This window comes from Pseudorca crassidens, chromosome 6 (genome assembly GCF_039906515.1).
Source record: "Pseudorca crassidens isolate mPseCra1 chromosome 6, mPseCra1.hap1, whole genome shotgun sequence".
Lineage (NCBI taxonomy): Eukaryota > Metazoa > Chordata > Mammalia > Artiodactyla > Delphinidae > Pseudorca > Pseudorca crassidens.
The window spans coordinates 43268157-43289435 of NC_090301.1; the positions used below are offsets into that span (position 1 = coordinate 43268157).

General features: G+C 44.1%; 1 protein-coding gene across 2 annotated transcripts in view; it reads left to right on the plus strand.

The window, feature by feature from the left end:
• The window catches only part of STAT1 (signal transducer and activator of transcription 1), a 41184-nt gene that overhangs the window by 15758 nt on the left and 4147 nt on the right, over nucleotides 1-21279 (plus strand). For both annotated transcript variants that reach the window (XR_010944336.1, XM_067741175.1), the window contains exons 7-23: nucleotides 241-332; nucleotides 522-673; nucleotides 2270-2428; nucleotides 4431-4523; nucleotides 6051-6110; nucleotides 8633-8662; nucleotides 8766-8859; nucleotides 10072-10113; nucleotides 11402-11485; nucleotides 11936-12034; nucleotides 13137-13272; nucleotides 14669-14718; nucleotides 15426-15520; nucleotides 16300-16445; nucleotides 17993-18178; nucleotides 19147-19222; nucleotides 20119-20218. Coding sequence is in view for 1 of the 2 variants with exons in the window: in XM_067741175.1 (XP_067597276.1) it covers nucleotides 241-332; nucleotides 522-673; nucleotides 2270-2428; nucleotides 4431-4523; nucleotides 6051-6110; nucleotides 8633-8662; nucleotides 8766-8859; nucleotides 10072-10113; nucleotides 11402-11485; nucleotides 11936-12034; nucleotides 13137-13272; nucleotides 14669-14718; nucleotides 15426-15520; nucleotides 16300-16445; nucleotides 17993-18178; nucleotides 19147-19222; nucleotides 20119-20218 (1694 nt within the window). In the remaining variant the exon portion in view is untranslated. The remainder of the gene's footprint in view (nucleotides 1-240; nucleotides 333-521; nucleotides 674-2269; nucleotides 2429-4430; nucleotides 4524-6050; nucleotides 6111-8632; nucleotides 8663-8765; nucleotides 8860-10071; nucleotides 10114-11401; nucleotides 11486-11935; nucleotides 12035-13136; nucleotides 13273-14668; nucleotides 14719-15425; nucleotides 15521-16299; nucleotides 16446-17992; nucleotides 18179-19146; nucleotides 19223-20118; nucleotides 20219-21279) is intronic.

Here is a 21279-nt window from a genome sequence, read left to right on the forward strand (position 1 = left end):
AGTACTGTTTCCCGTTTATGTGAGTCATTGTAAACAAGGACTTTGTTTCAGTGGATCCGGTTTTTGTACTTAGGCCATTTTTACCGTTTTGTTCAACAATGATTGAAGAAAAACCAAGCTTTGACGTATCTCCAGATAGCGTTTGGATCATATTTTTCCTAAATGGATGTAAATCTTGGCTTCAGTTGGTTTTGTCTTCTTTTATATTTATATTTATCTGCTGTCTCTCCCAATTCACAGAACATGAAACCAATGGTGTGGCAAAGAATGATCAGAAACAGGAACAGATGTTACTCCAGAAGATGTATTTAATGCTTGACAATAAGAGAAAGGTAGTGATTCACTTTCCAGAATAACGTGTCGCTTTTGTCACAGACTGTAAATAATGGACTTGAAGTTTGGAATAGAGGCAAAATTATTTTTATAACCATTTCACTTAGAGCAACCCAGTTGAGATGAAAGAATAAAATTCAATGATTAAAGATGAGTTTATTTCGCTTTGTCTCTTTCTCTCCCTTTAGGAAGTAGTTCACAAAATAATAGAGTTGTTGAATGCCACCGAACTTACCCAGAAAGCCCTGATTAATGATGAACTTGTGGAATGGAAGCGGAGACAGCAGAGTGCCTGTATCGGGGGACCCCCCAATGCTTGCCTTGATCAGCTGCAGAACTGGTAAGATTCTCCGAAGCAGAACATTGGCAGCTGACTGGCTAACCATATAAACTCGTAAAGTGCACGTTCCAGCTGTGTTAGTTGAATGGACTCTGTCAAACCTTTGGTTTAGAGTTTGATGTAGTCCAACTGCTTCTTGGCCTGGAAACACTTGAAAAGCACAGTGTTAATCACACCTGTGGCCACGTTCAGCCACATCCTGCATGGTTTGGAGGACTCCTCTCCCTGCTGTATGTGTACCATGGGACATGTCATTTGTGCCAACACACCAGTGACATGGTCATCACACAACACAGTTAACAACTTGAGTCCCAAGGTTTTAAAAACAAAAGGGCATTTTACAGGCTTACGTGAAATAATAGTTTGTGGGCCATACATTTCAGTCATCCGTCTAGTAAATACTTATGAAATGCTGTATGCCAGGCACTGGGCTAGGACCTGGGACACAAGGTGAATGATTCTTGGTCGTTGCCAGTAAGGAGCTCTCAGTGTGGAGGCGGGAGATGGGCGTGGTAATAACTGTTCAGTGAAAGGTTGCCAGGGCTCCAACGGAGACCATCCAGAGTTCATGGAGGATGAAGGAAGGAGTCACCAGGAAAGATTAATGAGACAAAGTGATCTTGCACGGATTCGAGAGTGAATAGGAAAACTTCATGTAGACCAGGAAGGAGAAGAGTGTGGATGGGGCAGAGGGGAGGGGAGGCTGGCATGAGCTGGGGCCCGCAGTTCTCATGTTGGATGGCTAGAGAGTCGGGTGCCAGAGAGGGAAGGAAGAAAGTGGAGCTGGCAAGAGGCTGGAGCCTGGTCACGGAGGTTCCCGTACTGTGCTGGGAACTCCGGGATTTTACCCAGTGGATACTGGTGAGCCGGGCAGGCCTTTTATTTAAGTGGAGGTTCATTTCTCTGATTTTTTATTTAGGTCACTCTGGCTGAAGCCTGAGGATAGAATAGAGACAGAAAGGCCAGTTGGTCTGCTCTGAGTTTATTAGCGTAGTCCAGGGGAGGGCTGACAGAACTGAGCAGAGGGGATGGAAGCAGTAGAATCAGTGGGTAGGAGCGGGGGGTGGCCTGGAACAGTTCTGAAGGGCCCAAGGACCAGAGACCTCATGAGATTACTTTCTGGATGGCTGTTTTTAAAAATTCACAATAGTCAGCCATTTATTTTTATTCTGTGAGTTGCCATTCCATATCCCAGTTTTTTGTGGATAGGAATGGAGCTCCCCAGCCCAGTGTGTCCCCGTGAGCCTTGTGAGATGCTGACCTCCGAGCCCCCCAGGTGCCCAGCGAGGCCCTCCGCTGTCTGGGGCCCCCATGGTCACCTTAGGCCACAAGGAGCCTCCTGCAGAGATGTGAATACATCTCTGCAGAGATGGCCTTAGGGCCATCTCAGTGGGATGCAGTTTTTTAATCTGGGCTGTAATCGTTCATGCATATTAGTTTTTTCACACAAATCAGGTTTGTTCTGTTTCTCCCTGCACTTCAGAGCTGGGCAGATAACGTCGTGTGTTGTCTGTAAAAAGTACTTGTTGGTTTCCGTGATTCTGTTTAATCCAGGCTGCTTTCTGATGGAGACCCCTGTGGCTTGTACCTTCCCAGGTTCACCATAGTGGCAGAGAGTCTGCAGCAGGTTCGTCAGCAGCTTAAAAAGCTTGAGGAGTTGGAACAGAAATACACCTATGAACATGACCCTATCACAAAAAACAAGCAAGCGTTATGGGACCGCACCTTCAGCCTCTTCCAGCAGCTCATTCAGAGGTAACTTGAGGGAGATGTTTTTGCACTTTTTGCAATTATTTTACCCAGAGGAAAATTTTTCTGGTAATTCAGATAATTTAGAAGGGTTTAATAGGTTATGTAAAATTTTTTATGGCTTCCCCGAATCAGGTCTTCCCGAATTCCTTGCTTATGTCGTTGGCCTGTCATTCTTGTGACCGTTTAGACGGGTTACCAGTCTCCTTCCCTGTGGCCAGTCTGTGACGAGACCTGTCTAGTCTAACCTGATGATATTTGTCCTCTCTTTCCTATTCCATGGTCTCATCACATTTCAAGCTCTCAAATCCTCTCTATTGACCTGTTGGCGTGGTAGCCTCCCAAATGGTCCCTCCCAAGCCCCTTCCTCCCTGTCCCTGTGACCCTGTGCTCTCCCAGAGCACAGTTCAATCAGGTTTTTTGCCACCTGCTGATCTCAGGGGAGCCCCGCATGCAGTCACCCAAGCCGCACCTGCACAGCCTGGCCCTCACTAGCCACTCCAGAATTAGCTTCTATACATGCCCCATTTCCAGGCAGACTTGACTTCGTGCCTACCCTGGATATTTGCTTCTCCGTTCCTCTCCCAACAGTATTTTCTCTGCCTCAGAGCTTTCTTCTCTTGTACCTCATTTCGAAACTGCATCCTGAACGTTTCACCTTATATCTCATCATGAAATCTTCCCAGAGTTCCCAGGCAGATGTTGTCTCCCTTCCAGATCTGCATAGTTCATTCTTTATTTTTCTCCCATTCTGGATTTTATTATATCATTGTCTGTGTATTTCTGTTTTCTTTGTTGTAAATTGAAAGGTCCTAGTAGATAGAGATGTGCCTTTGTCATCTTCTTCCCCCACCAGGGCCTTACATAGTACCTTGCCCATGGGTAGGTGTTTCAGATATGCTTAGTAGGTAAACAAATGGCACTAAGTAGAATTCATATTGTAAATTTTTTTTTTTTTTTGCGGTCCGCGGGCCTCTCACTGTTGTGGCCTCTCCCGTTGCGGAGCACAGGCTCCGGACGCGCAGGCTCAGCGGCCATGGCTCACGGGCCCAGCCGCTCCATGGCATGTTGGATCTTCCCGGACTGGGGCACGAACCCGTGTCCCCTGCATCGGCAGGCGGACTCTCAACCACTGCGCCACCAGGGAAGAAGCCCCATATTGCAATTTTTTAAATGCTAATGTAATTAAAATGTCTTTGGTTCCCTGTGGCTAATGTCCAAACAGGAATGCCTAGATGTTGGATTTTGAAATAATCGAGGACATTTACTTGGGTTTTAGAATGCAAATTTCATTATTTCTTTAAATTAAATTTAATGTTTGGAAATGTTTATTAGATAATAAATATTACTAAACAATTTTAAAATCAATTTTCCAAAGGATGTTAAAATGTCAGTCTCAAATTATGGTGGTAAGCAATATGGTACATGGTTCACTTTCAACTGTAGTAAAATTTATTTTTATCTTGTTTTTATTTTTTTATTTATTTATTTTTGGCCATGCCACGAGGCATGTGGAATCTTAGCTCCCTGACCAGGGATTGAACCCATGCCCCCTGCAGTGGAAGCACGGAGTCCTAACCACTGGACCACCAGGGACTTCCCTATTTTTACTTTTAAATTGAGATGTTATTGACATATAACCTTGTATTAGTTTCAGATGTACAACATAATGATTTGGTGTTTGTACATATTGTGAAATGATCACCACACTAAGTCTAATTAGCAAATTTGATTCTTAAATTTGTAAATGAACAGAATCCCGTTCAGAATTTTCATTGTTGAAGAGTATCACAGTTCACTGCAGTTACTAGGATTCTGTTGAGTGCAGTAGATTTGGGGATTTCTTTACTGACTAGAAAACCTCACTTTATTCATCCAATTTGTTAAAATCTTTCAAACTTTTTTTTGGCTTGTGCTCTCTAACCCCCTCTCCTCTTTAGGGAAAATAACCTTTTACTGCCTCAGCATTAATGGAAATGCTAATTTACCCTTTGCTGGGAATTTACAGCTCATTTGTGGTGGAAAGACAGCCCTGCATGCCAACTCATCCTCAGAGGCCATTGGTCCTGAAGACTGGAGTACAATTCACTGTGAAGTTGAGGTAATAAAGAAAAGACCCTGCACCTCCTATCACAAAGTTTGCACCCCAGCTTCCTTTCACAACACTGTTATATATGGTGCTTTAGAGGAAGTAATTTTGCAGTAGGCATTTTAATATGAATTCTTATTTAGAATATCTAAGAGTCTTGTCTTTTCTATTCAGACTAGAAATAGAAGAGATATGTGTGTATACACACACACACACACCCCTGATTTTTTTCCAGTTATAGATGTAATGAATGTTTACTGTAAATAGGAATTCAAAATTGCAGAACTGCATATAGTAGAGAGTAGAAGTTCCCAGCAGCCTCATCCCCTCTTGAGCATAAACTCATAACCTGAGCTTTACATTCCCCCCAAAATGTATGCAGTGTGTGTGAATGTGGACTTATGACAGGTACATTTTTCTGCTGAATGTGTTCATAGCTTTCCTCAGATTTCTCAAAGTTGTATGTGATCTAAATATCTGTAGACCACCATGGTAAACAGCCTGGTGTCAGTCCTCCCAGAATTTTGCCCATGTCTACATAAATATATAAATAAATACATTGTACTTACACATATTTTTTTCATGCATAGACACACAAATATATATGACATACAGTATTTCATTTTTAGAAACGAGGGTTCTGCTGTCTGTTTTTTGGCAGCCTGTTTTTCTCCTTCATAATAAGTTATGGAAGTGTTCCCATGTTAGAACGTACAGCTTTTACAGCTTTACTTTCTTCCATTGCATGGCTGCATTCATTTAGCTCTTCCTCCGCTGGTGAGCAGCTGGACTCAGAAGAGCTGCACTTGCCGTCAGAGTTGGCCCTCGTCCTTTTTTCCAGGGTGCTGCTGAGTTAGGTCCACAGGTGCTGCCTGTTGGCTGCCAGTGAACAGCACCACGCTTTAGCACCCGTGAGGTCCCAGAACTCACAGCTGGCAGGAGGAGAAATCTAATCCCATCATCTGCTTCACTAAAGGGAGCCAACCAGTGAGGGGCTTCTTCCCCAGCTCTCCAGCTCATCAGAGCAGAGCACACCTGAGTGTCAGCCCACGGCTCCTTCCATCTCTCCACACTGCCCTGGGGTGATTATAGATGTGACCTTCACTTTCCTGATTATGGGTGATAGTTTTTGTTTTCTCCCAGCAGAATAAGCATTAGATACAAGTTTTAGTAAAGGGCAGTGTTTGCTATTTTTAGCCCCAAATAGAAATTTTGATAAAACTCAGCATTGGCGAGGCGATACAGAGAAGCAGATACCCTCACTAATGTTTGGTGGGAATATAAAATCAGTGCTGCTGTGTGTCAGAACTTAATGTTACAGTTTTGTCCCAGCAGTTTCACAGCTAGGAATTTATCCTACAAATACACTTTAAAAACATCCAAGTAGACATACACGGATGTCACTTCCATTGTTTGTAATAACCAAAAACTGCATGAGGTGGGTGGGGGTTATTGAAATGTTCATCAGTAGGGAATTGGCATGATAAATAAATGGTAACAGATAATTTTTAAAAGTAATTATGACTTTTTTCTTTGCAGATTGTTGGTGAAATTGCAAGAGCTGAATTATAACTTGAAAGTCAAAGTCTTATTTGATAAGTAAGATATCTTTAATATTATCTAAGGTACATGTACTGTTGAAATTGCTGGTTTTGTTAACTAAACATAGACTTTTGCACTGGGGCTGTTTGTAAGTGATCCCAGCACATTTAAATTGATAGCTCCTGTTCTGGATGTTGGGAGCATCCCCTAGAGCTGGTATCAACGTGCTTGTGGCTTTTTAGACTATAAGTGAACAAAAGAATGAGTGCATTTTATGCATATGAGCTTGTAATGATCAAGTCTCCAAGCAGCTACCACCCCTCCTCCTAGGCCAGCCCTAGAGGAAGGGCCCTTGATCAAACTCCAGGCCACCATGATTCTGCAGCCAGTGTGGACTTGTTTCCGGAGTGAAGCTGACAGCATTTTGGGGGGCCTGTGTGGAGCCTGCTGGCCTCACACTTGTCTCTTCTGGGCAGTAAGAACCCAGGAATGGGCAGCATCTCTCATGGGGTCTAAATGGAGCAGGCCCATCCTGTTTTGTCCTTAGTCCCTGGACCTGAACTATCAGTGACCTAAGCACTTACATCAAGGAACAAGATGGCTTAGCCCCTGCCATCCCCCCTTGATATATTTAATGCTTTTGTTGGTGTGTGTAACATTCTGGTTTACCAAGTTTCAAAACCATTTATGATAATCCAAGTCATTTTCCTCTGGCTTTTTGTCTCTTTCCATTCCTGTAACTATAGCCTTCTTTGTAGCATAGTCTGTGCCTTGCCTTTGCTTTTCTCCCATCATCTTTGGTTTCTCTGTGTATCAGTTAGCTTTTGCTGCATAAAACCCCCAAAATTTAGTGGCTTAAACTCTAAAACTTATTAATTTCTCTTATGCTGTGGGCTGTGTGTGGTCCTTCTGGTCTGGGCTGGCTTGGTTGTTGCTGGGCGGTCTAGCATGGCCTTGTATGTGTCTGTCTCTGCTGGGATAACTGGGCCCTTCTCTGTTGGGCTCTCAAAGAGGTCAGCCTGGGCTTTCTCATACGGCAGCGGTGTTCCAAGTGGATCAGAGCAGCAGCGTGCTGGGCCTGTTAGGCTAGACTTGGAACTTGTACGGCACCACTCCCGTCCATTGTGTGGGGAAAAGCAAGTCAAAGTCCCCTGAGATTCAAGGGACAGGGAAATACATTCTGCCTCTTGAAAAGAAAAGCTGTAGAGGTTTTGTGGCCACTACAGTTTACCACACTCTGCTTAACTCAGTCTCTCTTTCAGTTTTTTCTTGCTCTTTTGTCTTTTCTGTCTGTTCCAGTTCTGAGTTTTCTTCTTAGCTTTGACAAGGTGGCTTTGTATCACACTATTCCTTTTATTGTGAATTTTCTTTTTTTGCACAAAATGTGGGTATATTAATGCTACTGAACTGCATGCTTAAAATACTTAAAATAATAAATTTTCTGTTATGTATATTTTACCACAATTTAAAAAACTGAGATGCCACACTGGAGAAACTCAAGTTGAAGGACATTCCTAAAACACCTGAGCAGTGATACTCAAAACTGTCAAAAACCTCAAAGACAAGGAACGTGTGAGAACGTGTTACAGACCAGAGGAGGCTAGGGTGATATGATGACAAATGTCACGTGGGGTCCTGGCTGGAGTCCTGGGGCAGGAAAAGGACGCTGGGGGAAAGTGATGAAGTCCAGGTGAAGTGTCGAGTTAGCTAATTGTCATATGCCAAGGCTGGCTTCTTGGTCATTAGAAATATTCCGTGGTTATGAAGTGTAAGTTCTTTTTTTTTTTTTTTCCAGATGGGAAAATTGGTCACTGTTACAACTGACGGTGATTCTCTTTCACAAAAGCATTGAACTTCTAGTTGAGACAGGAAAGGAAGCTAACTCATTTAACTATGAGTGAGCTAATGATCTCTAACCTTCGCCTACGCCTGACAGACACATTATTTGTCCAGAACATGACGACGTTATCGCTACATTTATATAAGATACAGGTCTCTCAAGATTTTAACCTCAGATTTAAAACTTAAACTTGATAGTTTTCCCAAATAATTGACCATTCAAGTACTTCTCTGAAAGCGTTAAAAATAACAGAGAACAAAAATAAGGATCGAGCTGTCACTTTGGAAGGTCCTCTGAGTTGTGTAGCCACAGAGCAACGCTCTCTGCTCAGTCCCCAGTGCTTAGCTCGGTGCCTCGGAAAGGCACCGACTGAGTAACTGCTCAACAAATAGCCATAACTCAGGCTTACGTTTACTGAGGGTGTGCTCTGTGCTCTCTTTACCCGGTAACAGGTTTCCTTCTTCCAGTGTCCTGTACGGTTGGTGCTGTTAGCATGACGTACAGTGGAGAAAGGTGAGGCCCAGACAGTTTATTTGCCCGAGGTCACTCAGCAAAACTTGGCATTGCTGGTGCGGGTTGATTGAGGGACTGTGTGAGTGAATGAAAGGGCTGAACAGCCCCATTATTTGTTATTGATCTTGTACTTTTATATTTTTGTTAAAACTTATCTCAAGTTTTAAATACACATATGTGATCATATATATGTATATATATATATATTTTTTTTTTTTTTTTGCAGAGATGTGAATGAGAGAAATACAGTAAAAGGGTACGTGAAGTACTTTGTGCTATATTTTACGATCGCTTTGTTTGTTTATGTGTTGGTTTAACAGTTCCCAGCCTTTTAAGTATTTGTACCCTGTATTGTCTAGGTTTCGAAAGTTCAACATTTTGGGCACTCACACGAAGGTGATGAACATGGAGGAGTCCACCAATGGAAGTCTGGCGGCAGAATTCCGACACCTGGTAGGGAGATCAGTTTCCCCCTTTTCTGTTGTGTCTGGTTTATTAGGACTTGATTTGTGATCGAGTGGCACTTGGTGCCCTGTGTGATGGGCAGGGCACCCCCTAGCAGAAGGCTTCCTAGAATTCATGGCCGGTGGCTTCAGCAGCACTTGGGGAATCTTGGTCCCCCCTCCTTATCCCAGGACTGTCCACTCTGTTTCCTGCCAGTCTTCCTCTCAGAGATACCTTCTTTGGGGGGGTAGTGATCTCAGTCAAATATTCCATAAACCAGTGTGCACATAAGCTATCTGTACATGATTCCTCCAGGACCTCAGTGATTACCCATTCTAGATTGTTGGAATTTTCCCAGAGGTCATTATTGCCCCACATCCTGACCGCTCCTTCTCCCCCTCCAAGCGTGGCAGGCCCCAGGAGTCTCTCTTTGGCCCCTTCTTCACCACCTCCCTCCTGGGGTCTTGCCCACAACCACTGTCTCGAGCACTTTGTCTCCGGAGGAGTAGGGCCCGGGCACCGGGCAGTGGAAATCAGCAAAGGGGTTTAAGTGGGTGGTGCTTTCTCTCCTCTCTCCCTGAAAATCGGGGCTGCCAGTTGTTCTGTAGGTGCGTTGGTGCTGAGCCCTGCGCAATTCCTGGGCTGGAGCCTGCAGGGAGGTTCAAAGCATCCTTTTTTTATTGGCAACCATTTCGTGAACCCGCAAACTCATAGTTGGGAAGCTAGACCTCGTGTGAGAGCCTCGGTCCAACCCAGGAGTCTGAGGGTGTCCGGAGCTGCTCTGGAGGCTCCAGGTTACTCCCTTAGAACCTGCGTGATTGAAGTCCTTTTGAGGGCAGTCTTAGAGGCCTGAGTCACAGGCCTGGGAGACTCTGCGGAGGGAAAGGCAAGAGAAGCTGTGCCCTGAGCCCAGGGAGCATGCGACAGCTAATGAAGGTGATGGGGGATGGTTCGGGAAAAGCTAGCCTGGGGGAGGGAGCAGGGTGCTGTTCCCTGGGATCTTCTCAACCCTGTGGTGTTCGCAGGCTGTCAGAATGATGGGAAAAGGCACTCTCCCTCATGAACCCACACAAGGGTCACTTCACCTCCTGTTCTGCGTTCTGAAAATAATTTCACTTCCTTCATTCTTTCTAAGTCCCCACTTTGGTTTGATTTGTAGACGAAAATAGCAACTTTGATGATTATGGTACTGTTTACTAAGTTTTTTTTTTTTTTTTGTAGCAACTGAAAGAACAGAAAAACGCCGGTGCCAGAACCAACGAGGTGAATCTTTCTCTCTTGTGATTGGTCTCTAGCTAGCAGGTCTGTCCAATGAGGTTGGCTCTGTGGCCCTGGGGGCCAGGGACACCTCACAGAGGGGTGAGAAGCAGGAAGACCCGGCAGGGAAGGGCAGTGGACAAGCTTTGGGACATGGTGTATCTGTCATAACGGTGAAACCACTCTGTGCTTGTGCTTTATGGTTGTCAAGTGATTTTGCACATGAATTTATGGGACCCTCAACAGACAGCCCAGCGGAGTAGGTACGGTGGGCTACTGTGTTACTCACATTTCACAGGTAAAGAAGTTGGACCACAGGAAGTTTGCAGGATTTAGCTAAGGGTGCACAGGGAGTTACTGTCAGAGCTAGAACTAGAGGCCAGCTTCATTGACTGCCCTGCCAAAAACGATGTGTGCCGAGAGGGTTTTCCTGCCACGTGTCCCCTACCCAGTGCATCATCCTTCTGTCAGTTTCATTTTCACAGCCAGTCCTTGAGGAGCTGTGTTTGTGATGCCTTCAGATATGAAGTATGGGCAGAGGACAGAATGCCTGGAGTTGCTTTGGTTTGGACCGCTCGTCGTCCTTTGTGCCTGCGTGGCACGCGTGCTGTCTTTCCCCACGACAGCCAGCAGAGGTCGTGTGGAACAGTGGGACAGGCACCGGCCCGGGCCTGACCAGCCCTGGTTTGGATCTTGACTATCTTTGTGACCTCCCGAGGATTTAGTTTCCTCTCCTGTGAGCAGGGAGGGCAGCCACATCTCTCTGGTTCTAAGTTGTTGTGATGCTCGTGTAAGATAATATGTATGAAGGTACTTTGAACACTATATAACCTTTCTACCCATACCAAGGCACTTTATGACCAGCCAGGCTTATGCAAATCAGCCCTCCCGATAGATAATCACACCTGGAACACGTGTACACTTTCCACCCCATGCCAGCCTGAGGTGTGCAGCCCGCACACACCCTCAGAAGGGGCTGAGGGCCAGGATGCCTTAGGTCATGAATAAACCCATTAGAAGTTGCTGTTTCCCTATCGACACTTTTTTCCCCTGAATCCATATCCCTTGCCATAATATCAGAAACCTGAAATCTGATCTCTGAGAGAACAGTGAGATACTCGGGATAATGAAATCTGGGATAGATGCTCAACAATTGAAATGTTCTTCTGAATTGCAGCTGGTTAGGTTCAGGCTGTCTGCAGCCTCTTGCAAAAAATGCTTAGTAGGCTCTTGCAAGTTGCAAGATCAGTGAATGAATCGCTATATTCCTTTTGTTTCCCTTTTCTCTTTTAAGGGTCCTCTCATCGTTACTGAAGAGCTTCACTCCCTTAGTTTTGAAACCCAGTTGTGCCAGCCTGGTTTGGTCATTGACCTTGAGGTAAGACTTACATGTTCCAGATGTGGAAGACTTTATTTTTATTTTAAACTGTTACGTGTATTTTTATTTCTCAATTTTTATTTTAGACGTATTTACCTAATTGCTAAAAAAGATTATTGTTTTCAGCCAGTACTATCTTGATGTTAATTTAATCGTTCGGGCAGCTAGAGAACTGAATTAACCTTCGGGTACTATAAGCTAAATGTTCCAGTTGAGATGTCCTATGCTAATTTTTTATATGAAGCATTGAAACTTATTTCTTAACTGAAAAGATATAACAAAGACATATTCAACTACAAACCAAAGAACGTAACTTTACATTCTTAATTTTCAAATATAAGAGATAATGCAAATGTACAGGAATCCCTCGCTTAGTTGAGAGGCTGCATAGTGGTCTGAAGGTGATGCTTCTGTGATTCAGATGATTTCAAGGTCTTTGTCATCTTCTAGACGGCCTCTCTGCCCATCGTGGTGATCTCCAATGTCAGCCAGCTCCCGAGTGGTTGGGCCTCCATCCTGTGGTACAACATGCTGGTGGCAGAACCCAGGGTATGGAAAACACATCTACTTTCGTACCAGGGGTTAACCAGAGACCTCGTGCTCTAGCTTCTGCATATCTGAAAGAGCCCCTAAGGGCCAGATGTTGAAGGAAAAGTGGCACAACTCAAGTGGCATTGCTAAGGATCGGAGTAATTCTGGAAAAGCGAAGCATGTGTATGTATTAGAAATGAGAGTTATGATCTTCCTTCCATGTGAATAAGCTCAGGCAACGGATGATTTCGTACAGCTTTTACTGTGGAAGAGGTCCTTTATTTTTATGCTTTTTAAAAAATGTATATATGCTAAATAAGCCTGCTGCATTCTTAGAGTGTGGGTACTCTAATATGGTTGAGTAATTACAGTTGATGCTGGTTATTCACTGTAGTTAAAGTCCTTTAAAGTCGCTGTGAACACTGAGTTGGCAGATACTGAACCACTGCATCTAGGGGAAACACAGGGTTAGGTTCCCATGAGCCTCTGGCACAATCTTTGCATTTGCTGGTCAATACGTAACCTTGTTTGTTTAAAGATCCCTTAGCTAATATACTTGTTGATTCATTAACATTGAACTCATGGCAGGCAGCTTTATAACTCACGTCTGAACAAAGTTTGTATATCACATGCGTTTTCTTCGTAAGGCACTTTGGAACACTAGACAGCACTTCAGCCGTGCCCTTGAGGGCCATGTTAAAAATGAAATCACCAACAAAAAAGCATACGAAAGTGCAAAAACCGTGGCGCTAAACAGACCTCAAAAAAGACACTCGGGTATGGTATGAGAGCTGAAATAGGAAGGCAGATCATAGCTTTGTTTGACCTCACCTGGAAACATACATGTTTGGCAACTCAAACTTTTCACTGCTGTGTGCCTGGGTACATCTGCAAATGACTGCAGAAATGCCATGAATATTGATTTAGGAATTAAATTTTAGTGAGCTGATGAATTCACAAATGTGAATCTGCAAATAATGAGGATTTCTCTTCTTTAGCTGTGAAAACATCTGTGTGTCATAGATGAGAGCTGAACTTTGGCTGAGATCCATGTTTCAGTGCCAGGCTTGTGACTGGTGGCTCATCAGTAGCCCTTAGCTTCTGGGTGTTTTCTCTCTAGAATCTGTCCTTCTTCCTGAACCCGCCTTGTGCACGATGGTCTCAGCTTTCAGAGGTGCTGAGTTGGCAGTTTTCTTCTGTCACCAAAAGAGGTCTCAATGTGGACCAGCTGAACATGCTGGGAGAGAAACTTCTTGGTATGAGCATATTCACTTCTTACGTAACTAACAGTTGAAATTCATAAAATATCTTGACTTGCTCCTTTCCCCCTCTTTCCTCTTTATTTTGTCCAAGGTAGGAGAGTGTTAAAATCTGTTGGCTTTTCCAGCAGCAGTTTATTATAGCTAAGTGAGAAGGATGCCTCACCTTAGAAGGAGATAGAGACCTGATAAAAGATTTAAATGAATCATTTCCCCATTATCTCATATGAACATTTCTGAGCAGGGTTCCTAGGGGAAAGATGTCTAAATTATGTAAAATATATTACTTGTGGCTTAAATTCTTTGAGAAATATGAAGTTTTATTAACCTTGGGGAGAAAAACAGCAAGCCCCCAACATGGTAAGAATAAGGTCCTCGGGCTGCCCACCACGCAGCACACGCCCAGGTCTCTTACATCAGGTGGCCCAGGTGTGAGGAGACACTGTCCACATCAGGAGGATGCCCGTGACCAGCACTGCCTGATGGGCAGGGTGCAGCCCATGATAGAGAATTCCCTTTCAGTGGCTGATGTCATGGATTTATTAGTTTCCCACACTAAGCAAACCTAAGACCTACTCGTCTCAAGGTCAGATCTTCAATGAATGGGACTATCTGAACTATTTTTTAAAAAATCCATGGTCACCTTTTTGCCAGATTTGCTTTCTATATAGCAGGACTGCATATACTGCAAACACCAGTAGGCTTTTCCTAACCAAATGGCTCTCAGCAGTGCCTTCTCTTGGCCATGCAGCTGTCACAGTGAGAGTCTTGTGCAATTTAATAAAAAGTAAGAAGTCATTCCTATTCCTTTCCCTTATTTGGTGAGAGTTAAGACAGATATCTTTTCTGCCTACAATGGCTTATTTGGGGTTCTCCATGAAGAGAGATGTCAGGCTCACCACCTCTTATGGCTTCTTCAATTTGTGTAGCTGGTAACCCCGAGGCTTCCTTCCCCTTTCATTTCTCTCACTGGGCTTTTGATTTGCATCGACCTCCCTGAGCCTGTGTCCTATTTGGAGGAGGGCTGAGGGAAATGCCTAATTAATATCTAAAATAATCTTGTAAAGTCAAGTGTCAGTTAAATCGATCACCTAGGGGTGATCTTGGTCTTAGTTTGAACTTGAAAAAAATTCCTCAGGGTCACCGGGAGAGGAGCCTGCCAAGGAGGGAGAGGGAAGCAATGGGAAATGGTATCGCACAAGGGGGACCAAATCGAGGCTTCTCCAGAAAGCACAAGTGATTGTATTAGTGTATCTGAGAATATCAACTATGTACACACAACCTTCCTTTGCTGAGTGTTGGCTCTTTGAGAGCAAATACCACAGCCATCAGTCCAGCCAAAGCTTCAGAATTGATTTCCATTTCCTTAAAAAACTTATTTTTATTTGTCTAGGGCCCAGTGCTGGCCCTGATGGGCTTATTCCATGGACTCGCTTCTGTAAGGTGGGTGCTGTCTGGAGTTTACACTGTGAGTGCTTTCCGCTCTCTGTTGAGGGTCTCGGATTTCTCGCCGCGGTGCCGGCTGCACTGTGCTTGCTTTGGCGTGTTCCTCTGGCCCCCGGAACCCCTAGGGCAAGTTGTTTACTTTCCTTCAGCGCGCTGAAGGTTAGTCTCCAAGTGCGAGTCTGACAGGAAGCACCTGCCTGGGTGATAACATTCTCTCATATCCGAAATGAGTCTTCTGTTTGCTCACACTGACCTCTGGCCTGGCAGCGTTTTAGCTCCGTCCATGAGTAACGTGTGGTCTGTGCCGGCGTAGACAGCCTGCTGGGCTGGAGGGGGTGTCTTGAGCCTGCTCAAGCAGTGAGACCAGTTGGGGGGAATAATCAGACCCCGCTAGGGTCACCAGACAGTGCTGACAAGCTGACGCTACTGGATAGTGTGAAGGCAACTGGTATTCTGGGATCATGCTGGAGGTCATTCCCTGGCTGGGTCGCTAATGTTTGGAGAGGGAAGCAGAGCCTGGCTCAGGAAATGGAGAGGGTGGTGTCTGAAAGCTGGTAAGAGGGCAGTGACAGCTCTGTAGGGGGCAGTGCTAGCTTTGGCAGCTGGGCAGTCTTTGCAAACTAAAACCCGATGGCGGGAGGAGACATGCTAAGTCACTGTTTTGGATTTCTTGGTTTCTAATGTGTGCATCTGTATACTTGCAGGAAAATATAAATGATAAAAATTTTCCTTTCTGGCTTTGGATTGAAAGCATCCTTGAACTCATTAAAAAACACCTGCTCTGTCTCTGGAATGATGGGTAAGGGCCATTGATAGATGTATTTTTGAAACCTATGTTGAGTACACACTCCATTGCTGCAAGGCTGAGATAGGCCTGACCCAGACAGACTTCATTATTTGGCAAGACTTGGGTGCATCTCACAGAAACAGATGCTTGCAGGCTGTCCCTTCAGGCATTCACGATAGTAGACCCTCATAAGATTAAAATTATATTTTCGTAGTATATGTATATGCATTTTCAAAGCTAAATTTAAAAACCCTGAGTGCCATTCATGCCTTCATTCATTCTACGAAAATTTCTTGAGCACCTGCTTTATTGCCTCCAGGTAAGGAAGAAAAAACTTTTTTGACTCGGTAAATTGTTTCTAATGTTTTCCCAGGGTCAGTTGATATTTCAGCAAAGACTTTAACTTGGTCAGAGGTCTAGAATATGAAAATGGATTGTCTGAGCCTTTCTCTTCACTAGAAAGGATGCATGAATTTAGACATTTTCATGGCCTTCAGAATCCCCAGGTGAAAATGAAAGGCTCATTAATCCAGCAAGTATTTATTGATCATCAGTAGCATCCAACGGGCACCATGTTAGTGAGCTTTTTTGGGACTTCAGCATATATATGTATGAGTGAAATGCTTCCTGAAGTGTCGATGAAATAGATTTTAAAGCATCTAAAATAGTTGATACACTTCTATCCTGTGCTCTTGTGTCAAGTTGCAGTCATCTTGATTTGTAAGTGAACGTGAAAATTACAGTCATGACTGAACCTCAGAGTACCTCCATCAATCCCTTTCCATGTGCAGGTGTATCGTGGGCTTTATCAGCAAGGAGCGAGAGCGGGCTCTGCTGAAGGACCAGCAGCCGGGGACATTCCTGCTGCGGTTCAGTGAGAGCTGCCGGGAAGGGGCCATCACGTTCACATGGGTGGAGCGGCCCCAGAATGGAGGTGGTAAGCCAAGGCGCCTGCACACACACCGATTCAAAATGTGGGTGCAAGCCCTTCTTCTTCTCTGCAAATCAACTCATACAAATGATGAGCTTTTGACATACAGTCGCAGCTCCTCCACTTATCCCCAGCTGAGCGTCCCCAGTAGGATTTAATACATCACCAAGGGCTATTTGGGATTCGTTGCCTGGAACATATTGTGCAAATGATTTTTTTTTAAAGACAAGGCCACATTCTTTCCTTTTTGTCAGGTATGTCACCTGTAGGTGAAAGATGCGAGTCAGTATGACTGGCAGTCATTTATTGGGAGGAAACCCACAGTGCACAGGCGTGAGCTTCCAGACCCATGGAGGGGAATCCCACGTTGGAGGTGCACGGATGAGGGCAGGCTCCGTGAGAGGGGTCCTGGGACTGGGTGCAGCCCTTCACCTTGCCTTCTGACAGAGAAGGCTCGTGCACGTTTATCTGGGTTATATCTTGGGTTTCTATTTGACCAAGTGCATCCATGGCAAAAACAATTCTGAAAACCTACGCGTTATGAAACAGGTTTCCGGGGAATGAGAAACAGGTTTCAGTGGAGACAAGAAAGTGATAAAGACAAACTGGTGACTTTTCACTCTTGCTTGTAGTTTGCTCTGTTTGAAGGATTGGAGGGAAAACTGATTTGTTCCAGTGACTTATGCTTTCAGTTTAGAAGATGCAAAAAGATAGGATACTTTTCTTGTTCTATTTTTTTTTTCTTCTGGTAAAAAAAACAGGAGAGCTGGGATTAGAGCCCAGTGAGGACAGTAGATGGTAGAGCCTGCCCTTTTCTTCTTCTCCCCCGGTAGTTCTTCCTGAACTTGCTGAGAGATGGAACTAGCAAACCAGGCAAAGATGAAAACCATTGGCAACTGGAAAGTTTAAAGCAGGGCCACACCAGCTACAAAGCTTTGGTCTGAAGTTCTAGAGCAGAGTCCCCAGAGCACCTGACAGCAGCCTCTGGAGTGTGTGCCCCAAAAGTGAAATCCTGGATCAGTTAGGAAGCAGGATTCCAATGAAGTCTGGGACTAAGACCAGGAGTGAATTAAACTGTGTTTTTTTACATTAAGGATTAGAGAAAAAAATAGCAAATAGGGTCTCTTTTTGGTTTGTTTAAAAAGTTGTTTTCCATGTGTTGTTGTTTATTTTCATTTTTCAATATGAAAAGAAAGACAAAGTGAGTTTATCTTCTAGTAACTTAATCTATGGCTTGAGCCAAGAAGACCCAATTAGTAATTAGTTATTTTAAAGGTATTTAATAAATTTCTTTTGGCTAGACTTACAAATCTAAGTAAATAATGACAAATGCAATATTACCGAAAGTAATGATGGCCTTTATTTTTCCTATTTTAAAGAAAGGATAATAATCTATTTAGGAATAAAGCAATTACATGCTCTGTGATGTAACTCCTAGATTGTGTTTAGTTCTTACCAGGTTCTGTCAAATCCATAAACTCTGCAGTGTTTGTTTCTCTCCTCTATTGTTGAGGGATATTCTGTGGGACTCACTTTGCTTTTCTTCCTATTAGAATCTTGCTTCCATGCGGTTGAACCCTACACAAAGAAAGAACTTTCTGCTGTTACTTTCCCTGACATTATTCGCAATTACAAAGTCATGGCCGCTGAAAATATTCCAGAGAATCCCTTGAAGTTTCTGTATCCAAATATTGATAAAGACCATGCCTTTGGAAAGTACTACTCCAGGCCAAAGGAAGGTAAGTGGGCAGAGCGTGCAAGCATTGCCTGATGAGTTATAGCACAGCCCAGTCGTTCCTGTGGTTGTGTTCTCCCTTCACCTAGTCCAAAGGTTTGCGGGAGACAGGCGTTAACCCCACACACTGCCCTTGCCTTCCTATCGGTGCAAGATGTCAGCACAGACTCCCCCCATGCCATGTCACTAGCCCACCCCTTCCTTTGAATTGGTAAAAGCAGGCTTTCTAATAAACACAGCGCAGTTGAAACATAATACATTGTTTGGCCTGATACAGATCGTAAGAAAGGAGTAAATGGTTCTTGATCTTAGGGGTGTTGGAGAAGGTCCATTTCTGGTCGTGTGTAGTTGTTACATTTTTACTTTTTCTGCGTGGAGGGGAAAAACGTAGGACCTGTGATGCTTACCTGCTTTATGTCAGCCTGCTCCTGAAATTGAGGAGATGGAGGCCCGGGCGAAGTGAAGTGGTCCCTTCATGGTGACCTGGTAAGTTATTAGGTCACATCACTGAGAGCAGGTCTAAGTTTAGCACACGGGTCTCCCTCTGCTTAGTCTTCATTGAACGGCATTTGAGAAAGTGGAAGTTAGACTAAGTTGGTTTGGAATGCACCAACAGACTTAATGATTTTTCAGGATCAGTAGTCTCAACGTTAGCACAGTTACTTTAGATGCACCCGGCTTACCCTGACAGATGCGTTTATTACACCAACCAGGCCAGGACCATAAACCAGATAAAACTTTTGTAGGATTTCAAGCCTTGGAAAGAGAACCGTCTTAGCTTGACTTCTGTGCTGAATGTGCCTCCCCTTTTCATCTGGTTGTTTCTGCATTCGCAGTACAATTTCAGGTGACCCAGGCAGGGAGTCTAACCTGACTGCCAAGGAAAACAGTCCAGTCTTGATCAAAGAAAAAGTTGATTGTTCTTGTGTAATTTCTGCTAACGGAAAGTGTACGTGATGTGTTTGCTTCTAGCCCCAGAGCCTATGGAACTTGATGGCCCTAAAGGAACAGGATATATCAAGACTGAACTGATTTCTGTGTCTGAAGTGTAAGTGAACACAGAAGAGTGACATGTTTAAAATCCTCAAACAAGCCCCACTCCTGGCTGGGGCCTGTTGAAGATGCTTGTTCTTTGCTTTTCCATTGTAATTGTTGCTGCCACCATCACAGATGGACCTGTGGAAAGATCCTAATTAGAGATCCTGGTGTCACTGCCTATCAGCGTTTTATTGCCTTTATAAAAACAAACAAACAAACAGCAAACCAAAAAAATCCAAAAAAAACAAAGTTGTATTTAAGGCATATAAGTTCTCCCCAAACTCGTATTTTGAAAAAGTGTAAATAAAATGAACAAAAATCGATCAGAGTGGGCAAGCAGTTCTTTTCTATCTAGAAAAGGCCAAAGTAATGACTAAGATACATTTTTTTCCGTTTGCTTTTATTTTGTTGTTTCATTTTGTAAAAGGTAGAAAAAAATTTTGGAAAAGTCATTGTCAGTTATTTGGCCTGCAGCACTGTCTTGGGGTGAATGGATGTAGCCTTCATGTAATAACCCTCTGGAGCAGCCTTATCTGCATACAAACCTCAAGGTAGGGATGAGGGACTCCCCAGACATTTCTCTGGCGCTTCTCGGGCCAGGGTAGGTGACACAACTGCACAAGCTCGTGCCCGTGTTCACCCAGGCAGAAGCGGTGCAGGATCCAGACTGGTTATATCTGGCTCACATCTCTAGAATACAGTGTGTTTCCCAAGGGGCAGGGCTGGGGACATGAACTTCTCGAGATCTGTCCTTTTTCAAATGTATTTTACAAATGTATACACATCCCTGAAGTAAAAATCTAAAATGGTGATTCAGTCACAGGCCAAAGATGAAATGGCAAAGTTTGCACCACTGCTTTCATAATCTAGATGTTAACATTTCCTGTTTCTTTCTCCCCATTTTAGTCACCCTTCTCAACTTCAGACCACAGACAACCTTCTTCCCATGTCTCCTGAGGAGTTTGATGAGGTGTCTCGGATAGTGGGCGCCGTAGAATTTGACATGGTGAGTACCACACAGGGATGCTTTCAGCACGCTGAGTGTTTGCTCTCTGAGGCAGGGAGGGTGCCTGGCAGACCCTGGGCCTATCTGTGAGTTCTCAGAAGGAGCCTCTGGCAGAGCCCAGAAGGGTGTTTTTTAGATTAGCTATGACAAGTTGGAGCCTGCTGTGTTTAAACAAGCTACGTCGTCACCAGGATTTTTACTCCTGGCCTTCATCACCTTCCAAAAAATAATGACATTTCAAATATTTAAAAGCTCCCCCTCTGCCTCTTAAATTTGTCCACATAGAAATCTCATATGTTAAGGAACTAGGATTTCTCTGATAAGAAAATGTTTTCCTTTTGTCCCGTTGTTTCAGCACTGTGTCTGGGTGAAGAGCTGTTACTTTTAGGAAGGGAGGAGACTAATGCTTGGTATACAGTCGTCATAGAGACTTGGGCAGCCACAGCGAAACACTTTACCTGATTTATGTTTGAGAACTAACTTGTACCGCTAGCACCTGGGGCTGTGAAGGGCTTTGCCAAGAGTAAAAAGTTCAAGGAGTGAAGCAGAGTGTCATGAGTACCGTGATAGGGATGGAAACAGGGCTGTCCACAAAAGAGTGCATCTTTCTTTGGGAGAATGTTTTTCAGTATGTCAGATAGTATTGTTTGCCTGTCAACCTGAAATCCTTCCCCTTAAAGATTTTATTTATTTATTTATTTTGATTGGCTGGATTTTTGCTGATGCTGTTTTAATTTTAAGCTCTTTTCCACATGAAGCTATTCCAGTTCATTTTTTATAAATTTATCTACTTTATTTATTTAGTTTTAGCTGCATTGGGTCTTCATTGCTGCGCACGGGCTTCCTCTAGTTGTGGCAAGCGGGGGCTACTCTTCGTTGCGGTGCGCGGGCTTCTCATTGCAGTGGCTTCTCTTGTTGCGGAGCACAGGCTCTAGGCGTGCAGGCTTCAGTAGTTGTGGCACGCAGGCTTCAGTAGTTGTGGCTCACAGACTCTAGAGTGCAGGCTCAGTAGTTGTGGCGCACGGGCTTAGTTGCTCCGCGGCATGTGGGATCTTCCCGGA